At 30.2% G+C, this 21784-nt stretch overlaps 3 protein-coding genes across 3 annotated transcripts; all 3 read right to left on the minus strand.

Annotated features, from left to right (window-relative positions):
- Positions 1 to 1219: 1219 nt before the first annotated feature.
- Positions 1220 to 3202, minus strand: LOC101254158 (VQ motif-containing protein 4). Its single transcript, XM_004232844.5, has one exon. It carries the CDS (start codon positions 2296 to 2298, stop codon positions 1507 to 1509), a length of 792 nt encoding a protein of 263 aa, XP_004232892.1. The 5' UTR covers positions 2299 to 3202; the 3' UTR covers positions 1220 to 1506.
- Positions 3203 to 16004: 12802 nt separating this feature from the next.
- On the minus strand, positions 16005 to 17176 carry LOC101253856 (non-classical arabinogalactan protein 30). Its single transcript, XM_004232843.5, has 2 exons — positions 16625 to 17176; positions 16005 to 16491 (listed from the first exon to the last, which is right to left on the minus strand). The coding sequence occupies exons 1-2, from the start codon at positions 17079 to 17081 to the stop codon at positions 16175 to 16177; spliced, it is 774 nt and encodes a 257-aa protein (XP_004232891.1). The 5' UTR covers positions 17082 to 17176; the 3' UTR covers positions 16005 to 16174.
- Positions 17177 to 19450: 2274 nt separating this feature from the next.
- On the minus strand, positions 19451 to 20957 carry LOC101253344 (pistil-specific extensin-like protein). Its single transcript, XM_004232842.5, has 2 exons — positions 20157 to 20957; positions 19451 to 19942 (listed from the first exon to the last, which is right to left on the minus strand). The coding sequence occupies exons 1-2, from the start codon at positions 20923 to 20925 to the stop codon at positions 19620 to 19622; spliced, it is 1092 nt and encodes a 363-aa protein (XP_004232890.1). The 5' UTR covers positions 20926 to 20957; the 3' UTR covers positions 19451 to 19619.
- Positions 20958 to 21784: the final 827 nt, after the last annotated feature.

The raw sequence follows: 21784 nt of genomic DNA on the forward strand, positions 1-21784 counted from the left end.
TGATGACTGGTTGACCTTAAAGGAACATACAGGGGAGCAATGGAGAAACAATCAACTATCTGTCTGTGATTCTCACTTGTAATTATTTTACCCTCATTGGTATTTCAACAATTCGAAGTTTGTAATCTTCAAAAATAATAATTGCAAGTTCACAATGAGAAGATAATGACTTTTGTGTTAGAACTTCTAGAACGAAAAATAATTTGACACAACTATTTTTAGAAATCACGACAACTAATTTGTGACGAATGGAGTACTAATTAGCAAATATGGATCATGCAGGAAACAGTACTAAAATGACACAGAGAACCACTTCTGAATCAAGCAGATGCAGAGATAAGGTTTTTCAAGTTATTGGTGAGCTGCAAGTAGTTCACAGTACTGTTGCCTCAAGCATTATTTTACCCTTTAAATACATCAGTGTGATCTTTTTAGGTAAGAGAGTACAATCAAGACTTTCTACAAATTTTCTACTGCATTTTTCTTGTTCTTTTTTACCATTAGAAACAGCTCCAAAGGCTAGAAAGGCTTGATGGATAACGTTTCCTCTTGAACATCTCAAAGTAAATAACTTGATCCATAGAGACTTAAAAGTTTTGAATTTTTTACACCCTACATTAGTTGAGAGCAAATGTTCAAACCTTTTAAAATTTCTTCTTTTATTTTTCAAACATAAAAGATGTCAATGCACTACCTTGTTTTGAAAGACAAAACTCTTTTCTTTTCACTTTAGATATCCAATCTCTGAAATTCGGGGTCGGACTAATTCAAATTCGTGCCAGATAAACTTTTTTTTTTTATGACAAGAGAAACCTGCCGTCGCAATCCTCTAGCTGCGAGGTGAAAACCCCTGCTCCTATTCAATGACTCGCAAATTACATAGAAGAGGTAATTCGTACTAGGCAAATCCATGCTTACAAAAGAAGCATGTACACTAACATATGCCTTTTTATTTGTCATTTTTAGCCTAAAGTTATCATGGAGAACGAAAGAGTGAAGATTCCTTGCCCATTCCTCTACTCTTCCCTCGACAGCTAGGTCCCTTTGCTAATCCTTAGTATCCCCATTGATAGCACCTTCTCTCCTTACTGTTCACTCATGTGAACTCCCAAAGAAGAAAAATTTAGTAATTAATGGCTAAAGTATACTAATTTAATAGGTCTTCCACCAAAAGAATTATGATGGCTTCCTGATTATACAGAATACAGAAGAACAGAGATAACTTGAATACAGAGAATTATATTATAGTTTTACAAAAAAAGAAGGAAAAATAAAAATATTTACACTGTAAGAAGCAAATCTTGCTGCCCATTTCATATATTTTTTTTTTGCTCATTTTCGTCAATTGTCCAATACAAATATCAAATATGTAGTAATATAACAACATCTGGCTTCCACCTTGATTCCAGATCATATTCTATGTGGGTAATATATGAAAATCATACATGAGATGAAGCTCAAAAAAGGGGGGAAAAAGGATCAAAAATGAAAAAAAGAAAAGCACATTTAAGAATCAGAAGAACCTGAAACTCTAGGGGAAGTCACTGGAAACAAGGGCAAAAGGCGGGGCTCCGATTCCCTTGGAGTACTCGCCGGCGATGGATGCAAAAAGAACCCTTTTGTGGCAATTGCTTTCTCTTCTGCCTCCAAATCCAAATTCTCGGTACTTGCAGCACTGTGAGGCGACCGGTTAAACGGGTCGGGTATGAGAGGGGTTACCGGGCTAAGCGCCAGCGCCGGAAAATCGAGAATGCTCGGGGACAGAATCTCTGGCGTTGCAGTTCTCGGAGAACCCGAAAACCCAGCAGAGAAAATAGATTTATTGACAACCCCAGGACCCAATGGGCTAATTTTGAAATTCTTCATGCTGTTCCTTCTCTCATACAGCTTTGAACTTGATTTCTCCTTCTTAGTTCCAGTTTTAATTGGAGGGATCGGATTCCTAACGGGCTCGGTCCGGCCCGAATTAGCACCAACCTTGGCGGTTTCAGAGGACCCAGTAAGCATTTGAACTACCTGTTTGAAAGACGAAGCGTCAGCTTGAACGAAGGTAGTCGGGTATGGGTTGTTCGGTTCGGATCTGGTGATGGGTAGTTGTGGTGGTAGTGGTTGTGGTGTAGTAGGCGTTGGGGTAGTGGGTGGTGTTGGGTAGCGGCGGTGATGTTGGTGAAGACCATTGTTGTGGTGGTGGTTAGAATTGCTGCTATTGCTACAGCTTGAACTGTTGGAGCTATGGCTATCTGGTGATGAAATTAGACATGGGCTGTGAAATTCTTGAGGTTTTGGTAAGGTTTCCATTGATGGGTCTGTTTCTAGAGAGAGAATAAATCTTGCTGAAATAAGGTGAACTTAATAAGAGAAGCTTGACAACAGGGGCATTAGGGGGTGGGGGGGGGGTTATGAGGGTGGGGTAGGAAAGAGTTGAAAAAAATGAGAGAGATCAGAGCAGATGTAAGTTTGGCATTTTTGCATCACTTCGTTACTTTCTTTAGTTTGGTAAGAAATGTTTTATAGCAAAAAAGGAGACTCTTTAAAATACAAACAAGTAAATAGCACACAAATTAATAATAAAATATATACATAAAAAAAATAATTTTAACTATAATAAGCGCGTATGTAATAAATCGACATGGGTGTAGGCGACTTCTTTAGTGGGGTGGCACCGGCCGTTTTGAGTGGTGGTACGCGGCGGTGTAGGGCGGTGGTGGTTAAAGTCCACCCAATTGGTGATTATTGGAAGCTAGAGCAAAAGGAGAGAAATAAAAAATTGTAGTATGAATTAAAGTTTCAATGTTTGCCATTGACTTAAAAGGGACCTACTTGAAATTGAAAGCTGACTATAGTCATAAAAATATGTGAGATGGGTTCCTTATTCTTTGTTTTATTAATAATAATATTTTTGTTTTTATATGGTCTTTGGCTTTGGGAGAAGTGGTGCACTAATCAAGATTAGAATAAAGACTTGATAATAATTTTAATACTAACTGTTGATTCTTTCTTTGATTGATCCAAAGTTATATGTAAACTAATCCAAATTAGCCTTGTGTCTGGAGTTCTTAATACCAAATCCCAACTCACAAGCATGAGCTACGCTATTGAGTTTTCTAATGGTATTTCCATAAAATTTGACAAAAAATAAAACAATTGCTTTCTTGTCCATCCTAGAATTTAATTTTAAATTTTCCTTCTAAAAAAGTGATTGTTCCGTCAATTTTTACTTATTTATCATAATATATAGATTTTTTTATCATTTAATTTTTAATTTATTCACTGTTTCGTTGGAGTTTCGTCATTCAAAGGGACAAAACAGATAGTGAGGTAGAAAGCCGCGCAAACAAAACTCAACTGGAAAAGTGTATTTTCTACCTAAGCTGATGATTTTCTTTAGCCATTCATTGCGTCTTGAGCCACGCTATTCTCTAATCATACCCCTTTCCATAAGTAATTTCTTTTTTTAGTCTGAAATTTCATATTCAAATAATGTTATAATAAATTTTATGATTTTATTTATTGCTTCAAGAAAATATGTTATATTAGGAGTATTCCATAATATCATTTTCGTTTAATTTTATTTATTGCTTCAAGTGACGTTCTAGTCTTTTAAATAAATCTAAAGTAAGTGGTTTTTCCTTATAAAATCAAGAATGTGCTAGTGGAATATTTTCCTAAATTTATCTACTCTTCTGAATACTGATAAATGATTGAACAAATTTCTATTAAAAAAGGTCTTTGAGGAGAGATAAATGGTCTTTATGTAAAATAATTTATATAATTATATCATCAATTAACTTTCTTAATAAGCATGTTAAACCTTTGAAAATCATTTTTAATAGGCCCGGAGGAAGTAACATTCTATTAACCGAAAAAATGGTAAATTTAGAAAATGAACAATTATTTTTTTTAGTATTCTAAAAGATCAAACTTTGAAATAAATTCAATCTAATAAATTTATAATATTTAAAAAGGAGGTGGTATTTTTCAATTTCAACCAAATATTATCCAAATGTCTATATTCTTTCTAATTAATGATTACGAATTGAAGACACAAATGGGGTAACTTGCATTTTGTTTTCACCTATAATTCTTCATTCGAGTAAAAACTAAATAATATCAATTGATCTGTGGAATAAGTCTTATCTTATAGTAAACATAAACGTCTCGTCACATTTGCTTTTCGAATTATATAAAGAAATTTGAATCTTACGCAACTTCTCTTTTTTGTTCGTTCACAATGCTTGAAAAGAAGGAAACAGGACAATTATTTAGCTAGTATTGTTTTGATTATATATCACGAGATTCGTATGAACAAGGTAACAAGTAAATCGTTTTAGACACAAACAAATATAAAATTATATTAAACTTAAATAACAATTATTAGACAACGATTGAAAAACAAACAAACATAGTCTATGTTCAAATCTATTAAAATGATCATAGTCATGTAGGGACACATTTTTTAATTTTTTTTTTTTTTTGGTAAATAGATGTGGCAAAGACATCTTAGGATTAATAAATTGTAATGCATAAAACACATTTAAATAAATCCAAATTCACCATTAGAGATGCTACCACTATTTACTATAATCTCTTAATGGACATTTGATGTATTACCAGTCAACTTGACAATTTCTTTACATGTAGTGTGAGCTCAAATAATTGACATATTTACACATTTAATTATTAACCAGTAGCTTTCTAGACTAACTTTCTAAAACACGTTTTAGCAAGTTGGCCATATTTTTGTTGACTCATTTGCATCTTTGTAATAAGGTTTTGTCATATGTAACAAATTGTCTAACTTTCCCATATGAAAATAACGGCTCATACATTCATACGTACTATACATTATAATTATGGGATTAATTAGCTTAACTCATCCCGCTAAATACTTTAATATATATTTTTCAATAAAAGAGACATTTTATTTCTATTGAAAAAATTTAAAGTCTTCATTTTGCTACCGGCTCATTAAAAAAAATCACCTACTTTAATTTATGTAAATTAAATTGATTTTTAACTTATGTCACACCTAACTAAAAGGTCAATATATAAATCCATATTTTCATCCTCTAGTTACCGTTGCTGCATTAAATTACAATAATGTATATACGAACTATATAGTACACAATAATGCTGCATTCATCCTCAAGGTTTTCACAAAAGTCACTCGATATTTTTATACATCCAGTGTTAAATAAAAAGTCCTTTTCTCAATCTTTTTAACCGTGATCATTTATTACAATATATTATACTTCCTCCCTCAGCCCTTAATTGGTTATCTATTTATGAATTGACACACTTATTAAGAAAATAATGATTGACATATTGAGTTTATCAGTTTATACCTATTAAAAACTTAGGAGTTTCAAGAAGTTCTACCTTTTTCAAAATAATTAATTGAGGGTCTGTAATAGGTAAAATAAAAATTGTTCTTTCTTGATTTGTCAAAATACACAAGTAACTATGAACAATTAAAAAAAAAAGAAAAATGGACAACTAATTAGGAATATAGAGACTATTATTATTAGTATGTAATATTTATCATCTCTAGAACATTGGGAATTATTGTCGTTGCAATGACTCCATCTACCACATAATATTCATTCAATCTCAAGAATCGTTTATTTGATGAATACGAGATTATAATTTGAAAGTTATAAGTCTATTCTATATTTGGTAGAAATTTTGATTATGAGATTAGCAATCCTTCAATTGTTCTCACTATAATTGTGTTTTTTTTTCTCATACTTCATGTGGATAACAACATTTCCGGATTTTCATCCCGAGAATAGACATCAAAAATGACATATTTCTCTTCACTAAAACTCTTCGTTCAAAGCCCTTAAGAGAGTCAGGGTCAAAATTGGAAATAAAAGTTTGTTCCAATTTACCTAATTTAACACATACATATTTTGCATATTCCAATGTCAGAGCTACATGTATTAAAGTGGCGTTAATTAAGACTTCTATGTTGAAAAATTACATTATATATCGATAAATATTTTTTTTAACGTTATATATCATATATTAACTCCTCTTAGTTTTTGAGTGACCCCCTTGATAAAAATAATTCTTGCTCTACGTCTTATTCTCAGTCTAGTAAGGTATTAAATAAGGAATAATCACATCATTATTAATCTCAATATTATGTTTCCATCACTTTTAATCTCCAAATTACTTATTCTTTGATCAAATAAATTAATGTATAGCTTTATCTCGAATCTTATTTTATTATACTAGTAAACATGGAAAGTCATAGTCTAAATTTTAGGACATGATTCCCCTAAATCACTTTTGTTCACGAGAACAATGAGGCCTCCATCTTGTTCGAACATTTCCATTTTAATTTGTCAACTAGCATAGTAGGGAGCATATATAATTGGAACTAGAAATTGAAAGTGAGGTACAAGATGCCCAAGAATATGTATTTTAGTGATTCACTCTAGGTCTCCACCTAGAGCCCCTCCCAAAATAAATTCAAGAATATGCTAAATTAGGCATTTGACAAGACATACAAAACGGAAAGAAGAGAAAATAAAGCAAAAATTGAACTAAAGAATAGTGAATCAAATTCTTCACTAACTTGAAAGACAATATGAATTTCCACAAAGAAAAAAAAAAGTGACCACCATTAATATATCATAGAGCTGCTTTTAGAAAATGGACATGTTCTTTAGTTTTGTGCTGATCTCACTAGAATATTGCATCTTTTTTAAAATAAAATAAAATTATGTACTTATTCGCTAATAATGCTTTTGTGAGGGAGGAAATGGAGAAGAAATGTTGAAATTTTTTTCATTTGGTTTTGGTAGTATTTGGCAATCAAAAGATAAAGGGAAAACGAGATTGAGCATATGAAGAGGAGATGTACAAATGACTCAATAAAGAGATTAAGAGATTGACAGTGACAAGTGTTGGGTTTAGCAAGTGTGAATGAGAGAAAAAAAAGAGAATACGAAAAGTGAGGGAATTATTTTGGAGGGAAAAATAAAAAGTCATTTGCAAAGTGCAAATGAAAAGTCATTTCTCCCATATCGACATAAGAAAGGGAAATTTATTTAATCAGTTTTTGTTAAATCAAATAAATCCTATTAATATTCTCTTATAAATTTGCGGGTAACGGTAACATTTCGAAAAGTTGTTACTTTCCGAAAAGCTGTTATTTTCCTAACATACACGTTTTTTCAAAAAATTGTTATTTTTTTCAAAAGACAACTTTCTGGATAAAACGGGTCTGAACAGATTTCTCTGAACAGACACGTTTCTTGCTAAAAATGGCTATAAAAGAAAATCAATTTTCGTTTTTTCAAACACATATATTTTTCTCTCAAATAAATCAAAGTGTCGATCGACTGAGTCTGTGTGACTTGTTCTTGTTCTGAAGTTCGCTGAAGTTAAAGAAGTTTGAGGTACCGCTATTTCTTTAACATGGTTAATCCGTTTTATCTTGGGAGAAATTAATCCATAACCTCGGGTACAGTGAGAGAATTAAATTTCTTAAGGAGACACAGTAATTTTTGTGGACTCGGATTATTTTGTATTTTTTCTGCTTAATCTTTTTTCTGTTTCTGTTTATTGGTTAACCTTATAAATACATGTTGAATATAACAACAAAGGTTAAGGAGAGATAGAAAATGTCTGAAAAAGTATTGGCGAGAGATAATTAGATAAGATATGATGCACCTTTCGTTTATCGAAAGGAGATGTATAAATGACTCAATAAAGAGATTGGCAGTGGCAAGGTTAAGGAGAGATAGAAAATGTCCGAAAAAGTATTGATGAGAAATATTTAGATAAGATATGATGCACCTTCCGTTTATCAAGGACATAAGCCTAGATAATTAGGAGTCGTGAAGGTTAAAAATTATGATAAAAAAAAAATTAGTATATAGTCAGAGTGTTTGTATTAGTGCATTCCAATAGCATTATATATTAATCTCATTGTTTCTTGCTTTTTGGTTTATGTTTAATACCCGTGGTTCTTTTTTCACTTATCACAATGTTTTTTTATTTCAAATATCACATTATTTTAATATTATGTTGTTATTGACTAATATTTTATATGTTCTGTAATGATTTTGTTATTATTTGTCGTATCTGCTTTGCGTTTGTAGTGAGACAAATACACTACCATGTGTGTTGTTGTTATTGTTAAAATTGAAATAATTTAATATTCACATTATCTTTCGATATAAAAAAGAATGCAATACAAGTTTAATATAACATATGAAAATTAAATAATGAATTATTATTAATTTTAAAAATTTATGAATATTCGTATGGAACTAGGAAGTGAACAAAAGCGCACACTATATGATAAATCATTTCTCATAAATGCACTTGCTCATCAGATAATATATCAAAAATCAAATTCATAAACCATTGAGGTGCCAAAATTATTATTTTAAACCAAAAAATTATGGAAAACTCATAGTGTTTGGTCTGAGCAAGAAACTTAGATTAGTTTTATCTTCAATAATTTTCTTGTTTTACACCAAACTAAACAAAAGGATTTGTCTATTCTTGTTTCTTTCCTTTTATTTTCCTCCATATTCGTAGTTTCCAAACGTAATAGTCAAGAAGCTACCTCGTGAGTCGCAAGTCACAATGAATTATGGTTTTTATTAATATTGTAATGTAATGTAATAGAGTTGGTAACATATTTTAAGAAATATAAAAATGAATATAATAATAAATTAATTTTATAATACATATGTGGATTGAGAAAGTCATACCATATGAATTAAATATATAGTTGGTTTTATCAATGGAAGTACAAGTCGTATATTGAATTAGCAATATATAATAATTCAAAATAGAAGCATCTTAGTAGGAATATGTAATTAAATAAGGCATATTCGACTATTTAATTACCACTATGAAAAAAATTGGAACTAGTCCAATATTAAAATATCAAGAGAAAACAATTCAAACTTCAAACAACAACCTATATTTTTAGATCTATAATTGATTTGAAAAAAATATAATTTTCAACCTAGATTTAGACAATTTTTAACAATCCTATAAACATTAGCCCTCATACTATTCAAGATAAGATTAAGACATAATTAAAAAAAATTGTACACTTTCACTAACAAAAAGTTATGGTACTAGATCTCTACCTTGTCAAGTCAAATTTTATATATATATATATATATTCACCCTAATCTTGAATAAAAATAAGTTGATTATTCCAAATGGCAAAATTAATATATGCAAAGGATCGGATTTTATTATATGTAGAAAAAAGAATCGTTCTTTAAGTGGAATAAAAAGTCACTTGGTTTTTTTTTCTTTAAAAAGATTAACAATTACCTCAAAAGCCGTTGAAATTTGGTGCCCAAAATTAAGAATAAAATAAAAAGCTCATGTCTTTTCTTTACGTGTTAAAAGAAAAGCAAGATTCCAACTTTTATTTAATAAAAAAATTATCCATATACCAGTTTATATGAAGCTATATAAATTTATTATAATTAAATAATTTACGAGGTAACACTGCATGCTAATTAGTCATGATTAAGTGCTAAAAGTTTGATGCTTATTAATTTTTTGTAAATACATATGTGAATAAATATTTTTACCATGAAGACTTATTTATGTTGAAATATTTGTGAAGATCACGAACAATGGCGTATCTATCACAACATTTCATAATTTTTATACGAAAATTTGTACAAATCTGAAATTTAGTGAGCTATTATTTAATCTTTGTCTCCATTTATAGTGTTTGAGTGATAAAGATGGTATTCATGCAACTTATATATATGTTACATAACTTAACAATTAGACACATAAATTTTATCAATCTTAATACGTATATGTTATAACTTATGAACAATTGCACATGTATAAAATAAAATACTAAAGTCATAACTTGTGAACAATTGAATACAGATAAACTTTGTTAATCCTACAAGATTTATATACTATCGAATATGAACTTATGAAAATGAACTACGTGCAAATACTATTAATCTGATAAGACTCAATGAACAATACAACAAAATAAGAAACGTGATTTTTCGATATTGCATCGGACAAATGTTATACACCGGTCGTTTGATGATCATATTTTATTAAAGGAATCATCCCTTTTAATACTTACCTGTATCAGTGATTTATGGGCTGGAAAAGTTGTGCAACTGTTCAACCACACATGTCCATCATTATTATTAATTAGAGGTCTGAGATTTGAGTCATACGTATAGAAAAATCATATTGAGCACCACTTCAGAATTTGTCCAATAGTGCATGATTTAAATTTTATCGAAGCTTTAATATAAACTCGAACATTGAATGAAAAATCAAAAAAAATATGTCCTATCACTCGTACAATTTCAGATGCCTAAGAATATGTACTTTTTTTTGTGAGACACCTAGAAAAACAAAATGTATTTCAAGAACATGCGCAAAAAAATGTTAAGCGCCGTACTTATTAGAAATAGAAATTCACAAAGTATGTATAAACAAAAGAAGAAATAAAGTATTAAATAAAGAAGAAATGAATCAAATTCTTCACTAACTTGAATGCCAAAAAAAAGATTTCCACAAAGAAAATATATAAAGTGACCACAAATTTCGTAGTGCTGCTATCTTTTCATAGAAAAAGGAGAACTTTTTTTCTCTTTCGTGCTGATATCACTATAATATCACATCTTATTTTCATGTATTTTTTTTAAAAAATATATAATTATCTAATTAAAGTGATTTATTAGAGGAAAAAATGAAAAAAAAAAAACAAGAAATTGATTTATATGCATTTGTGTTTGAATTCTACGCTCCTAAGTTCTTTATATACAACGTATTTTTATTTGTTTAAAACTTAATAATAAACAAAACAACACTTAAAAGTAGACTCGATTACAGAACTCCGTAACCTAAGAAATTATAAACTCTAATTTCTTCTACCTCAAGACACAAGACACAAAACTAATCCCTAATTTTGTATCTACTAACACTCTTCAAGTTCGTTAACTTGTCAAGCAACTCCAAACAAGACTCTTGAATACAACCTTACAATGCTCTCAACTCTCAACTCGCAGCACAATCTTCATAAGCAAAACCATTGCCTATTTATAGACTTTGATCTTCACCTAAGTCTTGTTCAACACAACTTCCTCAACAGAAGTTACACTCGAAATCGAATTTTTCGTAAAGCTCCTATTTTGTATTTGACTTGGACATAAACTCTTCCAGCAACTGCTTTCCTTTTTAATTAAGAAAACACGTTTTCTGCCTCAGGAAAAATTACCTCAACTTTCTTTAAATAACTTTGCTAAAAACCTGTTGAAAACAAAATTAAAAATTGAACTGCTGGACGAGCTTTTACTACCTGTTCTTCATGGAATTTACCATAGTTCAAAACACAGAGATTTAACAATTTGGATTGATTAGGATTTAGTGATCTAGTCTATAAATTTTTTAAAAAATAAAGCAATTAACTCGTGCCAAGAATATTTCTTCCTGGGTCAACTGGTCTTATCTTGTAAATAAAAAATTAAAAATATGATATTTTAAGGATTTCATATGATAATTATTAAATCAACTCGATCGTTAATTTATTTTAAGTTGAAGAAAGTTAAATTGATGGTGAACGTGGAACAAAACCTAATCTTTCTAGTTTTCTATCGGTGGTTGAGAAATTTCTGATAACTTCACATGTGATTTGTCATATATTACGACTCATTTTGTAATTTTATACTATGAAAAAAAAAATCCAATAAATTGACTTCAATCACAGTGAAATTTTATTATATATGTAAAAGATGTATAATGTGTTTTGTTTGGGAACTAGGGAAATGAAGATAAAATATACAAATGATTTAAATTTTCTTTGTTTGGTATGATGAGAAAATGATTGTTAATTATTCATATATATCGTGATTTAAGTTTATATAAATTTTAATAAAGAAAAGATTATTTTTTGAATTAATTACCTATATACATATTTTTATTTTTTATAATTTCCATCATTCCCTACTATTTTAAAATATTTTCAAAATTCCTCTTTTCCTCTCTCAAACTCCACTTTTCTATATTTTTCTTAATTTTCATTAATTCCTACCATTTCAAAAATATTCCCAAAATCCGTCTTTTTCCTTCCTCATACCCTATTGTTCTATATTTTTCATAATTTTCATTAATTCCTAGCATTTAAAAATATGTCCACAATTCTTTTTTTTCCTCCTCAAACCCTACTGTTCAAGATACATAATTCGTCAATATCCAAGCCTCTTCCTCTTTCACTCTCTCAATCTATTTCTAGTTTTACTCACTCAATCTTTATTTTTTTCATTTTTTTGTTTCAAATTTGTTCACTCTACGATCTTTAGGTTTTACACTACAAAATGTTATGTTTCTTTTGTTTTTTTTAAAAAAATTATAATCCAAGATAAACGTTAAATATTTGTGTGATCGTAAAATCCTTTTAGTAATAACTTTCCTTTTCTATTGCATTGCCAGCCTGATTTATGTTGTTGGTTTGTACAAGTTGACTGGTGGGCTGGATAGGCCGGTATCCATCACGGTCCACGATTTGAAAAGGCTTAATGGGCTGAGCGTTAGTAATTGGGCTTGCATCTTAGATCACATCTCTCTAGCTTCTTTGGGTTTCACTGTGGGAGGAAAATTATAGCCCAATGGCTAAGTTTTGAAGGAGAGTTTCATAGTTTATTGAAATCATATGGTTGGTTGCAGGGGTGTCAAATGGGTGGGTTGGGCTGAAATTTGAACAAGTTAAAAATGGGCTATCTGATAAAAAACGAGTTGAATTATAATCCGTTCAAATTTATTTTGGGCGCAAATGTGTTGGGCTCAAATGGTCTAAAACTCAGATTGGCTCATGACCCGGCCAATTTGGCATATTTTTTTTAAGAAAAATACTATTAGCAAGTAGAAATACAATACGATATTAAAAAATAATACAACACGACATTAAAAAGCAATACACACGTCATTAAGTAACAATAATCACACGATATATAATTAGCAATACAATACGATGAAATAATAAGAAGATATTAAACATCAAATAAGTTGTATTATATGAACTTTAAAACCACAGAGCAATATTATGTTTGTTTGTATTAAAATGTATCAAAATCTGCAATTGGATCAGTGATAGCATTAAATAAAATATGATAGCTTAAAAAAATATATCAAAATTTGACCGATACTTTTTTGCAGAAGGTTTAGTTTTATTTATTGAATGTGTATAAATAATAATAAAAATTTATGAAATCCATTGCATTTATAAATATGTACATATTCCATAAATTCAATAATACGTTAATAGAATTGAATAAGATCCTTATAAAATAAATTGTCAAATATTTAGATAATTCCTTAATTTTGACTAATTTTATAAGTTGTGTCACTTAAAATTAAGTATTGATCAGATTAATATAGATATTTTTATTCGATAAAATGAGTCTTATTAACACATTATTTTGAGATGTCAAATCAAGTGAGGTTCAATAAAATTTGATAGCGTGATATCTCAAATATTTATTACAGTATTATTAATTAAAATTAAAGTAATAAAATGTGGCCCCAACAATTAGAAGAAGAAGAAAGAGCTGATTTTGTTCCTTTTTGGCTTTGTTCCTTAGAAACTAGAATACAGTTTTAATGAAGTGGGTAGAAGTGGAGAATGTATTGGGTTCTACTTAGAATTAATTTAAAATGGATTTATTTGACTGGGTAGAAAATTGATCCAAATCTAAATCATGCTATACCCAACTCATAAAAGTATGAACGAATTATTAAGTTTAAGCTCATTTTTAACTAAGATTGTTTTCATCTCTTGTAAATATTTATTTCTCGAATGAACATAATTATCTATTTTGTTTCATTAAGCATGAGTGGTCAAACCTGAAATTCATGGCAACTTGATCAGTAATAGCTTTAAATAAAATAGTGATAGCTTCAAATAAAATGTATCAAAATTTAATCGGCACTTTTTTTATATAAGGTTAGTTTTATTTATTGAAGGTGTCTGAATAATAATGAAAGATTTGTGAAATGCATTGCATTTATAAATATGTACATATTTCATAAATTCAATAATACGTCAATAGAATTAAGTAAGACCCTTATAAAAAGATAATCGAATATTTAGATATCCCTTAATCTTGACTGACTTCATAAATTGTGTCATTTAAAATTAACTAGTGATCAGATTAATATAGGTATTTTTATTTGATACAACGAATCCTATTAACACATTATTTTGACATGAAAAATCAAGCGAGGTTCAATAAAATTTGATAGTGTGATATCTCAAATATTTATTACAGTATTATTAATTAAAACTAAGGTAATTAAATGTTGGCCCAACAATTAGAAGAAGAAGAAAGAGCTGATTTTGTTTCTTTTTGTTTTTGTTCCTAAAATGTATCAAAATCTGTAATTGGATCAGTGATAGCTTCAAATAATATAGTGATAGCTTCAAATAAAATGTATCATAATTTAAATAATTTAGGGACAGTAATAATTCTTCCCACAAAAGATGGTCTATGGTACTCAATGACATGGGATCTTCATTCAAATTAAGAATAATTTCACCTCTTTAGTATCCCATAATGATTGTGAAGCTGACAAATTATCACATGGATTTAATTATAATGATATTTGAGCCAAGGTGATGATTGTGTTTTGTGAATGTGGAAAAATGACCAAGGTGAACGTTGTAGAAAAAGACCCCACATCTCAATTATTTACCGACAATAATTGCGCGGTCAATGCCTTTAATGTTTATTATATATTGTTTCAATTTTTTTAAAAAATTATAATATATTTTTATTTTAAAGTTAAATGAATAAAAATATTTAAAAAAATAAAATAATATAAGAAACTATTATTATGATCAAATTTTCTGATTAAAAAGATTTTTTTTCTATTGAATATATTAATTTTATTATTAACATATAGTATTTAACAATGGAAAATACTAGCTCACCTAAATAAAATTACAGATAATTGATCTATATATACTAGAAAAATAAGGATGGATCCCATAAACCTTTTTATTTAACTTCACATGCGACGATTAATGAAAAATCCGTACAAGGTTCACAATACATAATTATTGAACTGGGAACTCATGCATTTGGGCATGAGCTTGATATTGACAGGACTTTCAATTCCCTCCCATACTTCTGTAAGAAACTTATTTTCTACCCGACGGGTGTATTTTGTAGGAAAGAAAATATTTTTTGATTTTATTTTAAAATATTTACATAAATTTTAAGAGATCAACACACCATTAAAAATAAAGGCTATTTTCATTTAAAAAATAAAAATTTGTGTTATAAAATATATTATTTTTAACGAACAAGTTCATCGGAAAAGTTATTGTCAATAAAGTATCGTAAAAGCTTCCTAATGTTTACATAAGTAAACACCAGTATTTTTTTTTTCACTAATTTAATCGAAATATCAGTAGAACTGGAAGCCAAATGAGGGGGTTTGGTTGGCTGATATGAAGTTCTTTCGGTTTTGATTGTTTATAAATTATTTACATAAAAAAATAATTCAAGGTACCTACTTTTACTTAGACCAAAACTGAAAAATCTTCCGAAGTTCCCTATTAATTCAATTAGAAATTTGCCGACTTATCGTTAAAAAGATTAATCATTCTATAATTTGAACTGTTGAATCACTTTGTCGGAGAACTAAAAATATTTTATGAAACTTACATTTTTAATAAAGGTTCAAAATTTATAAAAATAAATATATAAAGTAACTAAAAAAATTCGATAACTTCTATATATAAAATTATTTTAATCATATATATATAAATAATATAATTTCAATAATAATCTTAAGCTCCGCCCTTGCCTGGGATGTTGGTCATGCAAAAGGTTACTGCCAAGATTACTTTTTCTTTTCTTCGTTTTTGTAAAAATTATTTTGTAGCAACATTTTGCGACATGTTTCTGGGGATATGTATGATAGTTTCTTTTTTGACCAATTACTTTATTTTAACAAAAAAAGGGCGTAAATACTCGTAAACCAACCAAGCCATAATCATTAAAATTCACAAAAACTAGATAATTAATACATAAAACAAGAATTTAAAAAGTCTCATTTCCCAATAATGTAGTACTAGTAGCTAGCTTCTCACTTTCTCACTTCCCAACCATGTAGTACAATAGACCACTCGATCAACATCTCACAGTGTTTTGCAGGGCAGTTTCTTTGATGGTTCAAAAGCAAAAGGCCCCACATTAAACAGCTTTACTTCTGGCTCTGATAATGTCATTGGAGATGGTGGTGCAGGGATCAACATGGCTCCACTTTGCCCATTGTGGAAATTTGTTGGAACACTGCATTCTGCTTTTGGTGATTTTGCTAAGAACACCTTGCACTTGTGGTAACCTGCTGTGGTCAACCATTTTGGTTGAATAAAGAAGAACCCATTCTTGTCTGTTGTGCCTAGACTTGTTAAGTGATACTTTGTGTTGTTACATGCCAACTTCACTACCGCTCCTGTAACACAAATGAACATAGTCAAATTTAATAAAAAAAAGTTATCACAACATTTATAAAATATTTAGTACTTTGAAACTGAGACACGTAGAATGAAACAAGAGAGAGAATATGATGTAATGAAAAATTTCACCTTGGATAGGAGAAGCTCCTAAGAGGGTGTCAACTCCTCTATACTTGCAAGCTTTGCAGTAAACAACTCCTCTCACACCTACAAACTTTCTGACCGGAAGAGGAGACGGTGGTTTAACCGGTGGATGAGCTGGCGGTTTAACTGGTGAATGAGCTGGTGGTTTCACAGGAGGAGAAGGTGATTTGGTAGGTGAATGTGCTGGTGGAGTTGTTGGTATGACTGGTGGTGGAGATGAGTGGGAGGGAGGAGAAGCAGGGGGTTGGGAGTGGTGCTTAAGGTGGTGGTGGTGGCCACCTTTATGAGGCTTAGGGGCTTCAACAGGTGGGGAGCTAACAAGAGAATGAGGAGCTAATTCTGAAGCAACAATGCCAGCATCATTTTGGCCAAGCACAGTGAAGGAAGTAATTAGTAAAAATGCAAGAATAAACCCAAGGGACTTTGTTGGAACAAAATCCATTTTTTTTAGACAAATGGTGTTGTAAATTGAACTCTAAGTAGGTGTGGTGTGCAAGGGGAAAATGGATGAATTTATAGTGAGGGTTGAAGAGTCATATTTTGTACGGATTTAACTCTTTTTTATTATTTATTCTTTTCTTTTTCCACATATATACTTGAATAGAAGTCTCGTGTCAATATTTTAAATTAAAGGTTCAAATTTAAAATACAAATAAATCTTCACCTTTAGTTTTTAATTATGATATATGATTTCATTCCAAGTGTATAGTTAGAATAACAGAGAGAATAAATAATGGAGATGATACACTACCCCCCTCTTTTACAATTTATTTTTCAAAAAATTAATTTTTTTATACATTCTATATATCTTTTTAAAATTTAAACATCTTCTATATATCTTTTTAAAATTTAAACATCTTCTTTTACAACAAAAGGATGAAAAGACATATAATTTTATAATTTATAAGAATAAAGAAAATAAAAAGGAGCATGAATCATGAATTAAGGGTCCATCTGATCCTGTTTAATGGCCGAGACGTGAGGATTATGACAAATAAAAGGGGTAAAATTCATAATGAAGAAAATAAAGATATTGTACAGGTGGCTAAATGCTTGACATGCAGAGGACAGGATGGGGCATCTTAATTTTGCACATCTATCCATACCCTGTACAATTTTCCATAGGTTATGTGACATCTTACTCCTTTAAATGATTATAAAAGGAGAAATAGTCAGATCACCAGATTCAAATTGGCTTTTCCAATTCCAGCAAATTATGTTTAAATGCTTCTAATTAATATTACATATTCTGCAAAAATAATTAATACTTTTTTAATTATGTTAAAATAAAAGCACAAAAATATAATTCATTTTGAATTGGAGTAATAGTATACCTTTTTGTCTGGATATAAACAGAATTCCAGGAGTAACGGCTAAATTGGAGCAGCAGCTTGCCTCTTCAATTTATGGTTTACTTCTCGAGGAAACTCTCTTTTACATTTCAAATTGACTAATGTATATAGTTAAGTGAAGGATCAGTATTCCTAATTCCTCTTTAATCATATGTTAGCGATTTGAATTTTAAATATTTGAATCCTAATTAATTGAATCTTGAAATGATTGATATCGAGTTACATAGCTCTTATGTTAAATATTTTAAAGTTGAAAATTGATGGTTTTTGAAATTTAATATTTTGAAACTATTTAATATATCCACCTTTTAGGTGAAACAAATTTGCCTAAAAATTATTATTTCAAAGATAATTTATGTTCGATATCAAACGAGTCCAAAGAATATACTGTATTACTTTGACCCTCCAATTATTGAAAGCTGTGTAAATGCATTGATTGGAAATCAAAACCAAATTACCCGTTGGTATCAAACATTGGACAAGGGATAATTATTTTTCCTTTTCCATCTTTGCTACATCACGTGACAACAACATTTCATCTTATTGGGTTAATTTTTTTGAGATAATTTATTTCACTATGTATATATATATGAGATAACTTATTTCATCATTATTATATAAATAATTAAATAAATTATTCCAAACATAAGAATCAAACAATATATTTTCAATCTCTCATATCAAATGATCCCTCAAAACATACTTTTTAACTTCAAAACTGAAAATACTCTATTTATTATCTTACCACATAAAATTGATAATGTGTATCAACGGAATATGAGAGTAAGCATACATGTATCACTTTTGATTAATTGAAATCAATAGATAAATGCAGATTTCACAAATTTTCTCAGTAAAGGTAACTAAAAAAAAAGATACTTTTTTTTCTCAGTTTATTGTGCTCGAGGCCTCATCTAAATATTACAAGAGTTTAGATTTGAGGAACTTTGCAAATAGCTACTGTAATAAATTTTTTAAACTCATTATTATAGTACACTCGGGTCACCTTATAATTTAATTATACACAAGGATAAACATGTGTATAAAAGACATATATGATGCTATATTAATTAGTTTGATATAAATGTCGATTAAATTTCAATCCTAAACTTAAAGTACTCTCATTATCACATTTTTACCTTTCCTTTTTTTTTTAAAGAAAAAATTTATATGAGACCTCTTTTTCCTATTCAATTAAGAAAGGATTTAGACATTTTTTATATATAGCAACTCGTTTATCGTAGTAATCTCATATTTAGACTATAAGATTCTAAAGATACTATGATAAATTCGTATTTAATATAACATGGTCACTAATATAATTTACTTCGTTTTATCAAGAAAATTAGTACAATTTTTTAGATCAAATTACAATATAATTTTTTTTCAGGTTTCAGGTCTAAAGTTGCAAGACAGAGGGAAACAAAATTCATAAAATGAAAGTCAGGACAAGGCAATATTATAAACTTTTAACTTTTTTTTAATTGAAGTTGATTTCTAGCGCAAGTACAAAGATGTATCGTTCATGTGAAACTAGAGAAAGGAAAAGATAAAAGTATTTTCCTTGATAAACTCCATACTTTTATTTTCCTAGCTAAGTACTCCATTAATATTGAAGGGCTCAATTTTTACTTTCTGCATGGGAATTTGTTTGGGGCTTCGAATATAAAAGGCCCAACACCAAAGAAATCAAACATTAGGCCATGGCCTGGGCCATGATTACCCGGTGGCAGGATAGGTTTCAATTGAGCACCCGATTTTCCATTGTTGAAATTTGTTGGCACATTGCAAATTGATTTGGGTGATTTCACTAAGTATACTCTGCATTTGTGTACATCTGCTCTGGTTAAAGATATGGGTGTGATAGAGAAATCACCATTCTTGTCTGTCAATGCTGTTTGAACATGTGCCTTTCTTCCATTATTGTGACAAACTAGCTTCACTGAAGCTCCTGCAGTGAATATAAACAACAAAACCATTGTTAATTTTAAATGTAATAAGCTTGTAAATCACAATAATCAAGCCTAATTGTTCTATTAAACTATTTTAGTATGGCTATATGTAACCTATAAAATTGAAAAGAAAAAACTTTTTCGGGTGGCATTGTGTTTGTGTGTTGAGTAAAATGCAAATAGAATGAGAATATGGGTAATGAAGAGAAAAACCGTGGAGTGGGAAGGCTTTAAAGAGAGAAGGAAGGCCTCTGTTACTGCAAGATTTGCAATTCACACGGCCGACGACGATTAGAGGCTTTCCGGTGGGATGAATTGTTGGTGGTGGAAGCTTAACTGGTGGACTTAGAGTTGGTGGAAATGGTATAATAGGTGGTTCATTAATTGGTGGTGGCTCATGAGAAACGGGTGGTGGCTCCTGATCAACGGGTGGCTCGATGTCTGGCGGTTCATCATAATCAGTTGGTGGTGGTGGTGATGACCTGATAGGTGGTTTACTAGTTGGTGGTGATGGCGGTGGTGTTCTCCTTATTGGTACCTGAGTAGCTGGTGGTGATGGCTGCGGCGGTCTGTTTATTGGTGGCTGGGTAGGTGGTGATGGTGACTTAGTTGGTGGTGGCGGTGACTTAGTTGGTGGTGGCGGCGATGATTGTGATGGTGACTTAGTTGGTGGCGGTGGCGAGGGTGAAGGTGACTTAGTTGGTGTTGGTGGCGGTGGTGGTGGTGACTTAGCTGGCGGTGATGGTGGTGGTGATGACTTAGCTGGTGGTGATGGTCGTTTAGCAGGTGCAGGGGTCGAAGGACTTTTCTTAGGAACGCGTCCAATCCCTAACCCTTTGGTTGAGATGATTTCATTGTCCTCACGATCATTGTCTAATGATGAATTTTCAGCGACTTCACCAAAGCTGAGCTCTGAGAAAGAGGCAACTACTAATGATAAAACTTGTATGAGCACCATGGCCTTTGATGACCTAAACGCCATACTTAATTTGTTACCTCATGTAAAATGAAGGAAGGTGAGAATGAATTTATAGGAGCCATATATGTCACACTAATAAATGAAAGGTGATACACATTCAAATAGCTAATTTTTAATTAAAAATAAATTACTACTTATTACTTCACCACACCCCGTTAGTAATAATATATCTTAGATCATCGGTATCTATATGCTACAAGGTTAAGTTATACATAGATGCTGATATTGCTCTCTTAAAATTAGTGGTGTAAACCTAATGTTTTAATTAGTTTCCTCTTAAGTTTGTTTCAACGAGGAAGGAGTGAGAAGGACAAATATTTCTTATGCAGGAATCAGTTTGACTACAACGCAAGATTCAACAAGTAAGTAAGTAATTATGAAGTTACTTGCATTTCGCAATTACCTTAACATGTGCGTAATTGTTTTCTTTAGCTTTATATTTGCATCTATTAGTTATTTGAGTTGTGGTAATTAATTAATTAATTTTGTTGTTCCCTTTATACTCTCTAACATTCTAGGACCTGCACTTTTACAGAAAGAACTCAATCACCATAGCAAAAATTTGATGAAACATGGGGGCATGGACGTTATCTTTCACTGCCGGAATAAGCCATGTGATGAGAGTATTTCAGTTGGCTTACGAATCACCAAACATTTGACATGACATTGTTTTTCTTTTCTCATTTTGCTGGTTCTTTAAATAACACAGTAATTAATGTTCAATAGGTTATTTAGAAATATATTATAAGTTATTTAAATTTTATATTATTGACTACCTATAAATATAAATTTCATATTCAATTAGATTAATGATATCCTTAAATCATAAATTTTAAATTTTGAATCTAATAATTTTCGTTTT

The sequence above is a fragment of the Solanum lycopersicum genome, chromosome 2, assembly GCF_036512215.1.
Source record: "Solanum lycopersicum chromosome 2, SLM_r2.1".
Lineage (NCBI taxonomy): Eukaryota > Viridiplantae > Streptophyta > Magnoliopsida > Solanales > Solanaceae > Solanum > Solanum lycopersicum.

What these genes read in the sequence shown, in the direction of transcription:
- LOC101254158 (XM_004232844.5), bottom strand. Translation starts at nt 2,298, where the DNA reads ATGGAAACCTTACCAAAACCTCAAGAATTTCACAGCCCATGTCTAATT.
- LOC101253856 (XM_004232843.5), bottom strand. Translation starts at nt 17,081, where the DNA reads ATGGATTTTGTTCCAACAAAGTCCCTTGGGTTTATTCTTGCATTTTTA. An exon ending in AGGAGCTTCTCCTATCCAAG is followed by an intron (nt 16,492 to 16,624) that starts GTGAAATTTTTC and finishes TTTGTGTTACAG; the next exon opens with GAGCGGTAGTGAAGTTGGCA.
- LOC101253344 (XM_004232842.5), bottom strand. Translation starts at nt 20,925, where the DNA reads ATGGCGTTTAGGTCATCAAAGGCCATGGTGCTCATACAAGTTTTATCA. An exon ending in TAAAGCCTTCCCACTCCACG is followed by an intron (nt 19,943 to 20,156) that starts GTTTTTCTCTTC and finishes TATTCACTGCAG; the next exon opens with GAGCTTCAGTGAAGCTAGTT.